The 16438-nt window shown below is 35.8% G+C and overlaps 1 protein-coding gene across 3 annotated transcripts; it reads right to left on the minus strand.

Annotated features, from left to right (window-relative positions):
- Positions 1-613: 613 nt before the first annotated feature.
- Positions 614-2831, minus strand: LOC142544518 (uncharacterized). Of its 3 annotated transcripts, none has more exons than XM_075651576.1 (4): positions 2556-2831; positions 1690-2064; positions 1383-1575; positions 614-1293 (listed from the first exon to the last, which is right to left on the minus strand). In XM_075651576.1, the coding sequence occupies exons 2-4, from the start codon at positions 1840-1842 to the stop codon at positions 761-763; spliced, it is 879 nt and encodes a 292-aa protein (XP_075507691.1). In that variant the 5' UTR covers positions 1843-2064; positions 2556-2831; the 3' UTR covers positions 614-760. The 3 variants fall into 3 exon arrangements, with proteins under 3 accessions (XP_075507691.1, XP_075507683.1, XP_075507678.1); XM_075651568.1 differs by having other exon boundaries at positions 1690-2251; XM_075651563.1 differs by having other exon boundaries at positions 1690-2831.
- Between the last annotated feature and the right edge of the window lie 13607 nt (positions 2832-16438).

Genomic DNA, 16438 nt, shown 5'->3' on the forward strand with positions numbered 1-16438 from the left:
TACGTATTGATATTTATATAGTTATTTTAACTTCATATTCAAAATTTTATTCTTGTACCATATAAAAAACAATAATATTTCTCTTGTGAGACAGTCTCACGAATCTTTATCTGCGAGACAGGTCAATCTTACTGATATTCACAAGAAAAAGTAATAGTCTTCGCTTAAAAAGTAATATTCACAAGAAAAAGTAATAGTCTTCGCTTAAAAAGTAATATTTTTTCATGGATGACCCAAATAAGATATCTGTATCACAAAATACGACCCGTGATATCATCTCACATAAATTTTTACCCTAAAACCAATTGTTATGCTACAATATCATATATATGTTCTAATTTTTCTTTATTTTATATCGAATTTCATCCCAAACAATAATTGTGAGCCAAAGAATATAAAATGTATTAATCACGATCTAAGGAGAAATTTTCGATCAGACAAGAACAACAGATATTTAATTATACTTTTTGGAGATTTAAAAGCAAATCTCTCCTTTATAGTATATAATTTATTGAGCCCAAAAAACAGATTTAAAAATAGTGATTTATTTTAGTTTTTGATCTTGAAACAGGAGAAGAAGATTCAAAGGATAAATAACACAACACAGTTGATATACAAACAAGAACACTGAATTTATTCATGTAAGTATTTTTTCTTCTTGCTTTTCTTTTATATTATTTATTCTTCACACCCTTACGATAAAAACAGAAGGGGAATTACATGCAAGCCGACTATGATCGAATAAAAACACATCAAAATTTTACGGTTTATCTTGAATTATTGAAGCTAGACCAGCCACAATCTTACTTCCTTTGTGCGAAATCTTAGGCTTAATCTCCGGCGGCTCCCACGGCAGCGCCGTTGGAGTTGCACTCTTCTTTTCGTCGTCGTCACCGCCGTTGATTTCCCCGACGGCGGAGCATTTCTCTACTAATATGAACTCAATTTCATCACAAGAACTCGTCTTTTCAACCAATCCCTCCTCTTTCTTGTCAGCATCGTTGTTCAAGTTATGGCGAGTGTGAGGAGAAAGCCATTTGGATTTTACGTAATCTGCTTTGCGCCATGGAGGAAAAGGCATGCCCTTCTTGTTCAAGCTCTGTTTAGCTGATTCTGATACGATGTCGATGATCTTCTCGAGACGATCGGCCTTCCCTACGAATATGTTGGGAAGTATTTGAAGGACCAGTTTGTACGCCTTCGTGGATCTTGCAATTTCAAATTCTGCTCTGAAATCAATGTCGATGAAAAATCTCTCGGACTCGATTACTACATCTACATATTCGTATTCTCCTGAACACAGAATGCATGCCTAAGCAACGCTGGATATTTTCTAGGAATGATAAGAGAAAGAACAAGTTTTGCAAAATATTGTTCGGTACCTGCGGGAAAAGAGGGCGTTTTCGACCATTTTGATTTGCAGATTGAAGCATTGTATCCAAGCGCTGCCAGGCTATCTGTCAAGATTTCTCTGCAAAATCCATCTTTGCGCTTACTGATCTTGTTTTTCTCGACTATTCTGGCAGTGTCAGCCAACAGATTTCTCTCAGATACGCATACAGAGGGTACCAAACTCTGATCAATAAACGGCACAAATTTTTCAGATGCATTATCCTCGAATATGAACTCCTACGTAGCAAAAAATCTGCCCACAAAATCATCACCGTATATAAAAAAGCTAAAGATTACCTTAAGGATGTCGCACGCATCCACGGGGGAAGAAGCCTTGTACGAATCATACTCATCATCACAGCCGTCAGAACAGTTTCCATTGAAACAGTTGCATAGGTTTCTACCGCACTTGGGCTTCTCGTTGTTCTCTTCGAGGAAATTCTGAACCATTTTCGCCAGGCAGATTGAGCTAGGCTCAAACTCCTCCGATACATCCTTGTTGCAATAATTCGGCGGCTCATCAGCGCTGGGCGGCTTATCTAGCGCAGAAATTTTCAGGACACTCGAGAATTGCCTCTCGAAAAGACGTTTGATCCGGGACTTCACTACTGGCTTTAACGGCTCGAAATTTGCCGGAACCTGTTTCTCCGGCAGCGTATTCAAATCGACGGGCTGAATTTTCAAAGGGAAAGGCATTACTTCCAATATGCTATTTCCTTTGGAATTATCTGGAGTTTCTCTCAATTTTACGTCTCCATTTTTTCATCCAGTCAATCGAGAAGACAACAAATCTAATATCTAACAGCCTTATTCCTCAAAAGATGTTATTATCTCATCTACTTCGCAGTAAATCGCCTGCCTAAAAAACGGCGCCAAATTGATGATGATGATTTGAGAAAGAAAGGAAAAACTACTCGATCTAAAAATATATGTATCAATCGACACAAGAACAGAGAAGTTAAGCTAAAAACAGACCCAATCTTCAAAAATTAAAAGGGTTAACGACAATCAGATACCAATTCCAGAGGATAACCAAAAATTTCAACAATAATCCATCTCTAATTGCAAAAGAAAGCATGGAATAACTTCTAAAGTCTGCTACATAAATCTTTAAATCAAAGCTTCAGCTTCGCGTAGCGCGTTCAAATTCAGAAAAACCTCACCTTACAAAACAAACAAAAATATAATCCTCTCTAAGTAACGTGAAGACTCTGGCAATCGGAAACGGAGACACGATCAGCAAAAGCCGGAATCTCCATTTTCCGGACAAAACACCCCGAAATCCGGAGAGAAGATCGAGCGAGCACCAAAAAAAAAAGAGAAAGAGAAAGAGAAAGTACACGTAGAAACACGAGAAGTGTGTGAGAAAGTGTGGAAGAAATGGTAGCTGTTTTGGTGTGATTTCCTTTGTTGTGTACTTTGTGTGACGCCTTGGGAGGCAACCGCGAAGGTGGGGGGCCATTTTTAATAGAGGAGAAAAGAGCGAAATAGCGGACTAGGATTAGATTCTGCCACGCTGGAATATGACGTGCCAATCAATCCATTCGTTAGTGGGTTACGTGTCGCGCGATTAGGGATGTTCAGCTCTCAACTAGCTGCTTCACGACGCCACGTAAATTCACGGAGACGCGTCGAGGGGTTCCGATTGAATTGTCTAAAATACCCCTCTGATTTGTGTGAAATCTCCCTGTTGTATAAAAAAGTTAGCTCATCTTATCGGTGATGGTTTATTTATTCTATTTTATTAAAATTGAGTACATTATATTAACCATCTAGGAAGTATCAGTTTTTTCTTTCAATTTTACCTTTATATGATACTAATAATATATTTTTGTTTTTTGTTTTAAATTTTAACACATTTTTATTTTTATTTTTTTATTTCAACAATTCAAATATCAATTTGGTCCCTTCATAATTTATCAAACACTTTAGTCCATCGATAATGATAAAAAAAGACTGTACATACACGCATCGCGTATGCAGAGTAACTAAAACATAAAACACCGTCCAATCGCCTAAAATTTCCAAATATTATCTTATTTTTTAAATCTTTTGGTCAATATAAATTCCTATATAGGTGGTTGATTTTACACAATTTTGTTATGACGCGAAAATTCACAACCGCTGTCTTTTTGCAGCATATTTGAATTAATATAATAGTCTGTAAATCATACTAGTCAATTAATCACATTACACAAATTATGTGCGACAAACTTATCCGAAAAAATATCGACGACGTCAATGAGTCATCATCTAGGATATCACATCCGTCGGGAACTGAATTTTATATATTTTACCATATATATGTATATACACCTCCCTAAGGTGTGCCTACATTAACTACTTATAAATCGACCTATTATTGCCCCAAAAGACCCTTGCCGGCCTACGAATGATATTTACCTTGTTGGATCATTTTGCTACCCTCGGCCAAAATGTGTGTGTATCACCTTGTTGGATCATTTTGCTACCCTCGGCCACACACACACACACACACACACACATATGTATATATATTTGAAATTGTAGAAAATGTATTTCGGATGCATGAATTATTCATTTTATCAGATTCTTACTTTACTTAATACTATTATGAGATATGGTTTTGCAAGAAAAAGAATTATTAATGCATTGGGGAGAAAACTGGTACGCGTTTCCTTGAGCATAGGGCTACCAAAAAGGCGAAAACACCACAATAAAGTCGATCAGTAGAATGAGAACAAACTTTGAAGATGAAGTTCAAAGAGGAAGGATCGGTCTACATCAAAATATTTTGCCTCCGACTAAAGAAAATATTGCATTTAATAGAGCATTTATAAATTAACATAAAACACAAACAATGCTTGAATGTAATATATTTTGTTAAATTTATAATTATCGTCGGGGATATTATTAATTCATGTAATTTTAAATGCAGATAAAAGTTAAAATTTTTGTTTTGATGTTCAAAATTTGACTTGAGTGTCGTGTGATTCTAAATTCATTCACATTGTCTATTGAAAATTTACCTTTAGCAATCAATGTTCGCTTCCAACAATTCCGGTGTTTGGACAGTAATAACTCTTCTTGTATTTTCCTATAAACAAGCAACTGGATTGTACATCATTCTTCAATGGTATTATTAAGTCCATGATCGAAGACTTCGTTCCTTGTTTAGATTGTATTTGTAATCTAAGCAAGATTTTTGGTTGAGATCAATCGTCAGAAGATGACGAAACCATGACAGTAAAGCGGCGGTGGATGAGGGAGTGGTGGTGGAAGAGGGAGGTCTCGATCATGGCTTCTTGTCCAACAAATTGGTCAAGATTTTGGTGCGTGAGGGGGAGAGAGTAGAGAATCTAGGTTGATAACATATATTTAATGTCTCTTAATTGTATATTAATCCTTCCAGAACTAGTATTTTTTCCCTTTTCACATCTCTCATGTTTATCTTATCAAATTTTGAGGAGATTTGATAGTATTAAATAAGTCTTTATGTATCAATGAGATTCTATAACCTTCTGAAATTCTCATTGGGTGATTTAACAAATCATAAATCTCATAGTCATTGTTTGATTAGGAAACTACGAGTTTAATTAATCAAACAATCTTGATTCTTGTTTCATCATAATTCTTATTGATGGCAAGACATCGTGTAACGTACCGTACTTTAAAAATACGTGAAATTTGCGGAAAATAAATTTTTTTCGTAAATAAGTAATAATCTTTCAAAAAGCAATATAAATTAAATGTTTGACTAAATATTTGAAATATAAACGAGTACAAACTATTTCCGTGTTATCAATGTCACAATCAAAACGAGCTTGCAAAAAGTACTTGTTTAAATAACATGAAATAATTTCATTAAAATCAGAGTAGATGAATGTATAAAATTCTTGAAAACTTAAGCGGTCCTCGGGTTAGGTCTCCGCACAGTCCGAGCCAACTCACTGTTCCCCACCTCTCGCATCCTCGTACTCGTCCTCACCAGCATCGATCAAGTTTAGTGAGTCTAAAGACTCGACATGTATAAACTGAGAATCTCAAGTATACATAATAAAAGTACATGCATTTTAAAATAGCACATACATACTTTAACTCTGAACATACTTACATAAACATAGACGTGCCATCATTTCATAAACGTGCTAGCATCATACATATTTAAACATGCATAATCATCATCATTTGCGTAGAGATATGTTTCAAAGCAAGTGACCCATAACATAATGCGTCTGATCAGACTAAACCATAGTACTGGGCTGGCAGAGATCATTACAGCTTTCGACCGAACGTCTCCGGTCATGCTTTACTGGGTTGACTGGTCACTGGTCATGTTTTACCGCTTCCCAATCTTGATCAAAACCCGGTGATGATTTATCGAGATGGAGAGGTAACCGGACACGTACAAACGCCCCAAACTTTTCCAAGCAATGACACGCAACCACAACGCGTCACAATCCCATAAACCTGAAATTCGACATAATTCGCTTCCCTACGACTTCTATTGTAACCAAATCGTTTCCGACCTGAAACGAAACACCAAATAGCGTCTGATCACAACAAACGACATACCTAAACGCAGCAGTGACCACCTGGCGGTTTCCCAATGAAGCCTGCAACCAATAAACCTCAAGAAAACATGAAGAATACATTTTAATAGCATCACAGTTTGAGCAGTCACACGAGAATGATCATAACTCATTCGTCTCTTATCCGAAAATTATGAATTTACTGTCAAGTCGAAGATATCGAAAAGTAATACGCTTTATATGTTGAAAGTTTCCAGAAAACTGAACGAAAATTCGCAGGATTCGAAATGACAGCAGATTCGTTTTTTTAGATCTAAAAGTTGTTCCAAAATCGTTCCAAACATCATCGCTCAAACTTTGCATAACATATACGGATTTTTACACACAATATGCATCAAATTATTTACTATGACAAGATCGATGCGGAAAAATGAAAGATTATACATGCCTCGATGATTTATACTCACGATACAATGAATATCGAAGCGAGGAGATGCGAGAACCGATCCGGGACGACTTGTGGCACGTTTCTTGCTACTAATCAAACGTGAGTCTGCTGAAAAATCGTAGGGGAAAGGGGGTTGACTGCTGGGGGAACTTAAGAACCCTAGTTTTTCTTTCAAAAAGAAAATCACAAAGTGTGTATGTGTGCGTGCAAGCCGATGAGTGTGTGTGTGTGTGTTGTAACGTGTGAGTGAGTATATGTGGTGATTAAGGGGTTAATTATGGGCTTAATTAGACTAAGAAAAATAACTAATAACCAATTAACATGTTAATTAAAATAATAATCCAATACTATTAATACACCACTAACTTTACTAGAGCCCCTAATTTTAATACAATACACATGTGTCAAATTTTCAAAATTTAAAATCCACAACCATTCAAATTAGTATTTTTGAAATGTTTAAAATCTTAAAATTACCTAATAAATTAAATTAGGTTTAAAATTCTTAAAATTTCATAAATCATTTAATATACCAATTTTCTTGACTTGAAATAAAATATCACATTATTCATAAATCGCCTAAATCATCACCGGTCTCTTTTCCCGATCCCGCATCGAATATTCGTCTGAAACATAAAACTCAAGAAACTGTTTTAACGTTAATCAAATAAACATGTAATAATTTAAAATAATGCAAATCATAAATCATGCATCGTTAAAATCATTTTAAAATTAAATAAATAATTTAACAATTTAATAAATGCATGGCTTTACGTGTACTGATTTTGGACTCTACACATCGTCGATGTGACAATAGTACAAAATCGTTATTATGAAGCAAAGTGAAAATTTGGAGATCAAATTTTGTACTAATCCATTTTTTGCTGCTGCCTATTTTGGAACTCCTTCACTAAAGCAATCATTTGCACTACCCTCACAAAATTAGTAGTCAAACTAACTTTCACAACTTCCAAATATGAAATCTACTTATAAACTCTTTTATGTCATATATCTGGTCTCCATAAAACTTGATCATAAAATTCAACTTCTTGAATTTGATTATCTCAACGGAAATACAAAATCCAATTCTTACATGTCATCAATGGTTCATAGATACAATTAATTGTGGCTTTATAACTCATGTGATTCAAGACAACGTTTATTTATTATATAGGTTTATCATTATTAGCTTAATATGTGCATAAACCTTTTGATCACACGAACTGGATAACTCAATTCCAATTGCACTCATCAAATCATGGTAAGAGTATCTATTAGTATCACCTTGTGATCTTCTAGATATCATTGATGGTGTCTGCAAGAACTAGTAGATTATAGTTAGCTTGCACAACGACACCAATGTTGTTGCAGTACACCAGGACTGGATCAATTTCATTTAGAATGATGCTCAATTCTTGGACAAAATTTCTCATCCGAACAGCCTCCTTTGCTGCAACTAATGCTTGAATACAAACACCCAACTCTTGGTCAAAATTTCTCAAGAAACAACACCACTATTGAGCTTAAATATAAATCCAGAAATTGATTTTGAATCATTCACATCTGATTGGAAGCTAGAATAAGTATGACCTTCTAATTTTAATTTCCCACCTCCATAGACCAAGAATAAATTTTTAGTCCCTTCTCAAGTACTTAACAATGTCCTTCACGGATTTCCAATACAATGGATCAGGGTTCGCCTGATATATCTGCTTGTAACACTCAGTGCAAAGGCTATATCTAGTCGAATAAATATTATACCGTATATAACACTATCAGACAGACACATAAGAAATGTGTATCATGATTTCTATCTTTCATCAGTCTTAGGGCACATAGATTTGGATAGAGCCATACCAAAACACAGTGGTAGATATCAGTTCTCTTGGATTCCTCCATAGAGAATCTCCTTAGTATGCTATCGATATAAGTGGTTTGGGTGAACCATAACATACTCTTTGATATATCCCTATATATTTGTATTCCTAATACATATGATGCTCCACCCACGTACTTCGTTTTAATATGAGAAGGCCACAAATTAAGTAATTCATGTTATATTTGTGATTTATGTCCTTCATGTTATCGAATTCCAGTTTTAGTATGTATATTTAACAATTTTAGTTTTTTTTCTACGTGCCTGATACAAAGTTAATGAGTCAATAAATACTTTCATGTATAAAGGACTAAATTTGGAAAACAATGAAATAAAATTATCAAAAATCTATTCTAACCGTATGACGGACCAAAATTACAAAATGTCGAATATAAAAGACAAAAAATCTACTTTTTTTTCTTTGAATTAGCTAGTGATATATGTACACGTAGAAAATGAAATAAAAAATTGAAAGGCTTAATGAAAAATGTACATCAAACAAGTGAACAAGCATAATGTGAAATGATACGAATATTTGTTAGATGAGTCGACTCGATCTATATATAGATTGAAAAAATAATACTTATGACGTACAAAATAATAAATTTTCATGAATTAAGTCGAATAGGAAATCTGTATCACGAAATATACCCATGAGATGGTCTCACTTGAGTTTTTATGTAAATAATTTGTGTATGACCAAACGCTAGCGGTTTTTCAAAAACTATAGCTGATGATAACGCTTGAAAAATATGTTATTTATTATCAATTTATTCTCATTATCTCTCCAAGCTTCCTATTTTCTATCGAGTAGGTCTCTTGTGAGACGGTCTCATGAATCTTTATCTGTGAGACAGGTCAATCATACCGATATTCACAATAAAAAGTAATATACTTAGCATAAAAAGTAATATTTTTTCATGGATGACCCAAATAAAATATCCGTCTCACAAAATACGACCCGTAAGACTGTCTCACACAAGTTTTTGTCCTTTCTATATGCATGCTCTGATGATACTTGATTAGCCTTTCCCTGATTGGGATACTCGATAACTTGGTTAAGAGAACCCATCGGAGCCGTAGCTGATAACGAGTCTTCACATGACAATTGTCACTGTTTATGAACCCCATTCCCATGTTGCTACTTTAATTTCAAATAGAACAAGAGAATAAAGGTAAGGACCCATTAAAAATTCTATATTTTTAAAATTTAATCGTTATAAAATAATTTTTTTTAAAAATGAATAGATCATTAAATTTACTTTTCAATTGTATGTTAATAAAATTTCCGAACAAAAAATTATCACTAGCTAAAACAGATTAATTTATATTCAACTCATAAAAAATGAAAATTATAATTATATATTTCATTTTAAAGACATGATAATAAAATAAAATTATTTTAATCCTAAAAGATTATGCGTTAAAATTAAAGATTAATGTATATATTATTCAATAATTTTTTAAAAAATAGATTATATATATAGTGGCGGGACGATCATATCTCAAGACTTGTCCCGAACCTGCTTTGGACCAGCTTGACATGATATAAACCCAAACCCAGGGCGACTTTAATACGAGACCAGTTTAGATTTAGTCTATTGCTATCTTTAGTAGTGTTTATCACGAAATTTGCGGGCGTGCCAGGCACGTGTTCGTGCCAAAATTGTGAAATAATCTGACTTCGTTTACCAAACGTTGTAGGTCTCGATTCGGTTGTAAGTTCTAACTCCTTCGAAATGGCTTCAAAGCTAAATTTATAAACTAAGGAAAATGAAGAAATTACAGGATCCATAGACAACATCAAACTTAAATATGCTGTTATGAATTTTGATCCACATTCTACAATAAATTTGAAGGAATGATTAAAATAAGCTGCTTGGAAATGGAAAAATGAGCAAACAATTATTGACAGAATTCTGCAGAAGATTGCTGTAAATTTTTTGTGTTGATTTGTCGGGGCATTTTTCTGATTCCTCCTTCTGCTTTTGTCACCCTCCACGGGGGAGTTTCAGCCACATTCTACGATCTCCCCACGATTTCCACGTCGTGTAATGGTTCATCGTGCTTTTCCCTGGGCCAACCATAATTCTCCTGGACTTAGCACCATTTGGGCCTTCATGTCTGATGGGTTTTTATTTTTATTGAACTTCAAATATTTGGGCTAAACAACTGCCCCCCTAGCCAATTTGGGCCAATGGCCAATTTGGCCCATTTTGGCTATTTGGCTACTTTGACCAATTTGGCCCAGTTGGCTATTTAAAGCTCACGTACAGTTATATGGTTTTGAAAGGATTGGTTCTATGGATTTGAATATGAATTGACCGAGACACATGTTTTCTTCCATCGGGTTAAATCCAAGTGTGCATTCCCTGAACCCCCTAATTCCTCTCACTTTCCTTAAAACCTTCTTTATCTCTTTCTTTCTCACTTCCCCCAAACCTCCATCGGTGCCCACCAATTTTCCCGAAGAAATTGCCGCTCCATCGACTTTGTGATGTCATCCCAGTTTCTGAAAGTTGCCATCATCAATCTCCTTGACATCAAACCACACCTTCTCAAGGTAGGTATATTTAACCATCTTTCTCAATCCTCCATCACAAAAATATTGTAGAATATGTCACATTTCATGCTGCATGCAAGATGTTTGTGAATATGTCTGAATGAATTTCCGATAAGTAACAATGGGTGTTGCACTTCAACAAAGGTGCTACCTTGCTGTGCATATTCAGAACTTGGTCCTTTGGCTAGTGCAACTTCTGTAATCTTCATATTGAGAACACAACCACACTTCTTTTGCCCAAATCATTAGCTAGCACTGTATAAATTAGATCTGATTGAGATGGCAGAGTCTGATGGATTTCAGAAGATGGAAATGAGGTATATATAAATCATCCAACTGTCATTCACTTGGTCATCTTCCATCCTGCTTAGTAGATGCTCTTCTTCCTCGCTCTTATGTTGCATTATTATTTGAGCATTCATAGTTTGCTGATCAACACTTTGTTATTCATCACTTGGTCCCATTTATTTCGCAGGAACATAGTTGGAGAAATCGAGAATTTATCTCAAAGGCCAATACAAGAAAATATCTTAAAGACCAATAGAGATGAAAATTCCCCATGGTAGTGTCGCTGGCCTATCAAAAAGAAAATTACCAAGCTTTGATGAATATCTCTGCAACCGGCTGAGCATATATGTATGGAGGAGTGTCAGACACGTCGAGAGGAAATAAAATATGTAGGCTAGGGACAGTAGGTGTATGTTTTTACACTTGTTTACCATGATTTGGCAAGTATTTTTTCTGATGTGTAGAGTTGAGAAAGTGGCTTGAAAGCCAAACTTTGTTGGGAAAATGCATTGTTGTTCTTGTATATGTTGCTTGGGATATATTTGCAGGTGTTTACAATTTTGGCATATCACATTTACAAGGGAAACTCTGCCAAAATTTTTATAAAAAATGAACAAACGGCAAAAAGCCTGTTTTCTTTGACATTGACGCAAACATGGCGGGTCAACACTGCTTGTTACAAACCAACTGTTAAACAACATTTTTCTAACAATACTCCCCAAGGTTTTGAGATATGCCATAAACGAACTTCACTTTTTCATCAATTTGGCCAACCAACACAACAAATATTCCTCTCCAAAATTTATCAACTACAGCGGATTCCATGAGCACTTATTTTTATTTATTCACAGATGCTCCATCATTATTTACAAACAAGTTCAGCAAAGAATGACTTAAAAGCCTATTCCTCACATATTTACATAAACTTCTTATAGGCCAATATGACAAAATTAACCAAAGTGGCCATCCAGTCTACTTTGTACAATACTTCCCATCTTTTTCATCTTTATAAAACATCTGTCTCCGGCTGTCAATCTTTCATCTGAGCGGAGCTAAGATTAAATCCTCCATTTGTAACTTTTTTCCTCGCTACCTTCAATAGCCTTCCTCCCAAATTTTTTTTCTTCTCTCTGAGTGATTCCCCCATCTTAGATCTGCGATCAGCAGCTTTTTCTCTTAACAAACGTCGTTTTTGGGTCCCAGAAAGAGGTTTTGGGAACTTTGGATGTTCTACCCGCTTCCTTATGCCATCGGGGATTGCTCTGGGAGGAACAACAAAACGAGGTTTCCTTTCATATTTTCTTTCAGAGCCTAGAGGTGCTGGCCTTTGGATTATCTTCTGGACCAACTGTAGGTCATTTTTTCTCTCGCCATTCACCGACCAAGAACGTGAGCTCCTTCTGAGGTATTGGTTCTCCGGCCTTTTGGCCATGGATTCCCTGTTATATCTCATATTCCTCCCAGTATAATGCAGGCCGCCCCCACTGTAATAGCTGTCTCTTCCATGAGCAGCTTCTGTCTTCTTCTCTTTGGACTCAAATATCATTTTTCGAGGCACCCAACACTTTTTTACGGTAAGTCTTGGTTTAATGGACATGTGCCCACTCCCATTCCTTCTCCTCTCGTTGATTAAGAAACGTAAGTCAGTGTTGTTTACATTCACATTGGCCACCGGAGGAAAGGGATCTTCATCCACTATCATTGTTTCTTTCTTCTCAGGAAATTTCAGGATCTCCTTATTGATTCTTTCCTGCAAGACATTCTTGAAAGCCCAACAAGCATTAGTATTATGGTTGAAGGAATTGTGGTACTTACAATGATCTCTTCCTTTTAACTCCTCCCTGGTGGGCAGCTTGTGATCTGAGGGGAATGTTATAAACTTTTCCTTCACTAAGTGATTGAAAATTTCCTCCGTATTTGATGCATCGAAAGTATAGGGTGTTTGCACTGGAGTAATGTTTTTCTTGGCAGATTCTTCACTCTTGCGTTTTAAGAAAGGGACAGTGTGTGACCCGGAATTTACCACTTCTGCCAACGTAACTTCCTCCACTTCTTGGAAGTAAAGAGCCCATTGTAGATTGTCTTTAATGACTCTCTTCCCGCAATAATTCCTCATACTCTGACACTTTGGCCGCAAGTTCATAAAAATCACGAAATTCCATCCCTTGGAACTTCTTTCTAAGTTCAAAATCGAGTCCTCGCTGTGCCATCTTCACGTATTCTGATTCAGGGAGGAAAACTCGGCATCTGCTTCTCACCTTCTTGAACTTACAAATGAAATCATTGGCAGATTCCCCCGATTTTTGGACCACCCTTGACAATTCCGCTATACTAATCTCAGGTACTGTCCGGAAGAATTGTGTATGGAATTGATGTTCCATATCGTGCCAAGTCATAATAGAGTTTTGAGGTAGTGTTGCATACCATGTGAAAGCAGTATTGGTCAGGGAATTGGGGAACAAACGTAACTTGTAATTAGAAAAGTTCTCCAAATTTGCCAATTCCCCACACTGAATTGTAAATCTGGCCACATGTTCCACGTTGGATTGACCGTCTTCCCCGGAATATAACGTGAAGTCTGGAATGCGGTATCCTTTTGGATAAGGGTTGTCACGATCCACAACATCAGGATACGGTTTATGGAATTCTGGTCGGTTGATTGGCATCACTCCTGGGCCATAAAACTCTTGAATCACATCACGTACCATCTCAAAATTCAACGTTGGAGTTTGTCTTAACTGGTGAGGAGGATAGATTGCCCCCCGAGTGTTATTCCCCAAACCTGGCGCTGAATATCCACGCATTCCCCCATCAACGTACATCCATGGATGTAAGTTAGGAGACGTCACAGAGAACACGTTACCAGCCATTTGTTTACTGTTGCTGCAGTTTTGGAATTTCAACCCCAACTCCTCATCCCTTTTGTGCGGAGGAGTGTATCTCCCTTCCCTGGCAGATTCAGGAATTCGTGCTTCCCCCAAGCGGCGACTTTCACCTGCCTGAGAAACTCCTGATCCTTGGCCTTGATCTTTCAGCAGCTTGACGTCATTCTCTTGAAGTTTATCACTCTCTGGTATAACCACTTCGTCTTTTGCAGACTTTCTCCATTCCTTCATTTCTGCCACAAATTCCATCATGACAGTAGCGAAAGTTTGAGTCATTTTCTTGAGATCGCTGCGGATATTTTTCTCCATGGCCAACATGAAGTTCGGCGAAGACCCATCACCACCAGAAACAACAATTCTTTCCTTCATAGTCTCTTCCTCGAACTGGTGTACGAGCCTTTCAACCGTTCTTCCTTCTGCATCAGTTTCCTGAAACTCTTCTTGTGAGCGATGACCTTTCCCCAGTGATGGAGGAATTCCTTCACTCTTCTCAGTACGCTTTGGAGGCATTGTGTCCCACTGGGCGTGCCAACTTGTTTGCCACGAAATTTGCGGGCGTGCCAGGCACGTGTTCGTGCCAAATTTGTGAAATAATCCGACTCCTAATCAAACGTTGCGAATCTTGATTCGATCATTCGTTCTAATTCCCTCAAAATGGCTCCAAAAATAAGAACGTGAAATGACGAATATAATGAAATTAAAGGGGGAACTCATAAACAACATCAACATATGTTATGCCGTTATAAATTCGAACAAAGTTTTTACAAGAAACTGGAATAAACATCTGAATTCTATGGAAGACGATTGCTGATATGAAAGCAAAGTTGCAGAGAAGTTGCTGTAGACTTTTTGTCGATTGTTTTTGTCGGGGCATTTTTCTGATTCCTCCTTCTGCTTTTGTCACCCTCCACGGGGGAGTTTCAGCCACGCTCCACGATCTCCCCACGATTTTCACGTCGTGTAATTGTTCATCGTGCTTTTCTCTGGGCCAACCATAATTCTCCTGGACTTAGCACCATTTGGGCCTTCATGTCTGATGAGTTTTTATTTTTATTGAACTTCGAATATTTGGGCTAAACAAGTAGTAATTATAAAACTCAAATTTCTTAACTCAGAAATTTTATTTCGATCATTTTTTATTGCAACTTAATAAGTTGTATTTGAGTAGTGGCTAATACCGAGAAAAATATCCGAACTTTGAATACAATTATATTTAATATTCAAATATATATATATATATATATATGCACGCAGTTGGACACTAATGATTTGTTATTTTAATAATAAGAATTATTAATTTTAATAATAATTAAAATAATGTATCGATCAAAATTTGTTCTCTAATTGTTTCCGATGAATTTGTACGTTTTTTGTTTATAAATTTTATTTCTTATTTAATTTTTATACGCGTTGGAAACAAAATTTCATCTCACCATATTTACCTGACATTTTTTAAAAAGTTATTCCTTCCAATATTAAATGATTAATTTTTTTGAAAAGAAAGTGGACAATGATTGCGTCTCGAGAAGCGGGAGTCATACACACGCTTTTAACCATTTCCAATGTCCACTTTTGTCAAAGGAATCGTTTTCACCACCATCGTTTTAAACATTTAGCTCAAGTAATTTAATTGACAGTGTGACGCGTTTGTTTTGATTGATTGATTGATTGATTGATTGATTCCCCCCACTCACTTATCCATCGATGCTAATGCCACAAATACATTTATGTGACCTTTTTGGGTTCAATCTATTATTATATTATTGCGCAATATATTTATCTAACAATCCACGTTTATATATAAATGAATAATAACTGTTTGATACAGCTTCAAGTGTAACATGTTAAGACTGACATCTCATCAACCAAATGATTTAATCTAAATCTTGAATTTTTGGTAGCCGATGTTAGTAAAATGTTCGATATTTAGGGAAACTAAAATTAAAGAGTTTACAAACTCATATAGAATTGTTGAGTAGGTCTCGTGTGAGACGGTATCACAAATCTTTATTTGTGAGACGAGTCAATCCTACCGATATTCACAATAAAAAGTAATACTCTTAATATAAAGTTCAAGTATACGATCACCTCAAGATATGTAATAAAAAAACTAGAAAATTTAAAGCTTAAAATGAATGTACAGAAATGCAAGATGGTTAATGGGCTTTGAAGGTGTGTGCCCACTTTGTGCTTGATGACAATCAAGAATGAATAAGTAGTATAGTTTTCTACAAGCGACTCATGATAAAATATCCGTATAATAAAATTGACATGTGATATTTTCATACACGAGTTTTTATGTTCGATAATGCATCGACTTTCGTTAATTATAATTTATAACTCCCAAAATAAATTTTCATACAATTAAGCTAATTATCTCACAACAGATCATTATCCAAAATAAGCATATCAAATTCTATCTCCAACATGAGCCAAACATAAAGCTTTTGTCGCAATATGAATGTAAGTTGTGCT

The sequence above is a fragment of the Primulina tabacum genome, chromosome 1 (assembly GCF_025594145.1).
Source record: "Primulina tabacum isolate GXHZ01 chromosome 1, ASM2559414v2, whole genome shotgun sequence".
Taxonomy (NCBI): domain Eukaryota; kingdom Viridiplantae; phylum Streptophyta; class Magnoliopsida; order Lamiales; family Gesneriaceae; genus Primulina; species Primulina tabacum.

What these genes read in the sequence shown, in the direction of transcription:
- LOC142544518 (XM_075651568.1), bottom strand. Translation starts at nt 2,088, where the DNA reads ATGCCTTTCCCTTTGAAAATTCAGCCCGTCGATTTGAATACGCTGCCG. An exon ending in ATGCGTGCGACATCCTTAAG is followed by an intron (nt 1,576 to 1,689) that starts GTAATCTTTAGC and finishes TTTATTGATCAG; the next exon opens with AGTTTGGTACCCTCTGTATG. An exon ending in AACGCCCTCTTTTCCCGCAG is followed by an intron (nt 1,294 to 1,382) that starts GTACCGAACAAT and finishes TTCTGTGTTCAG; the next exon opens with GAGAATACGAATATGTAGAT.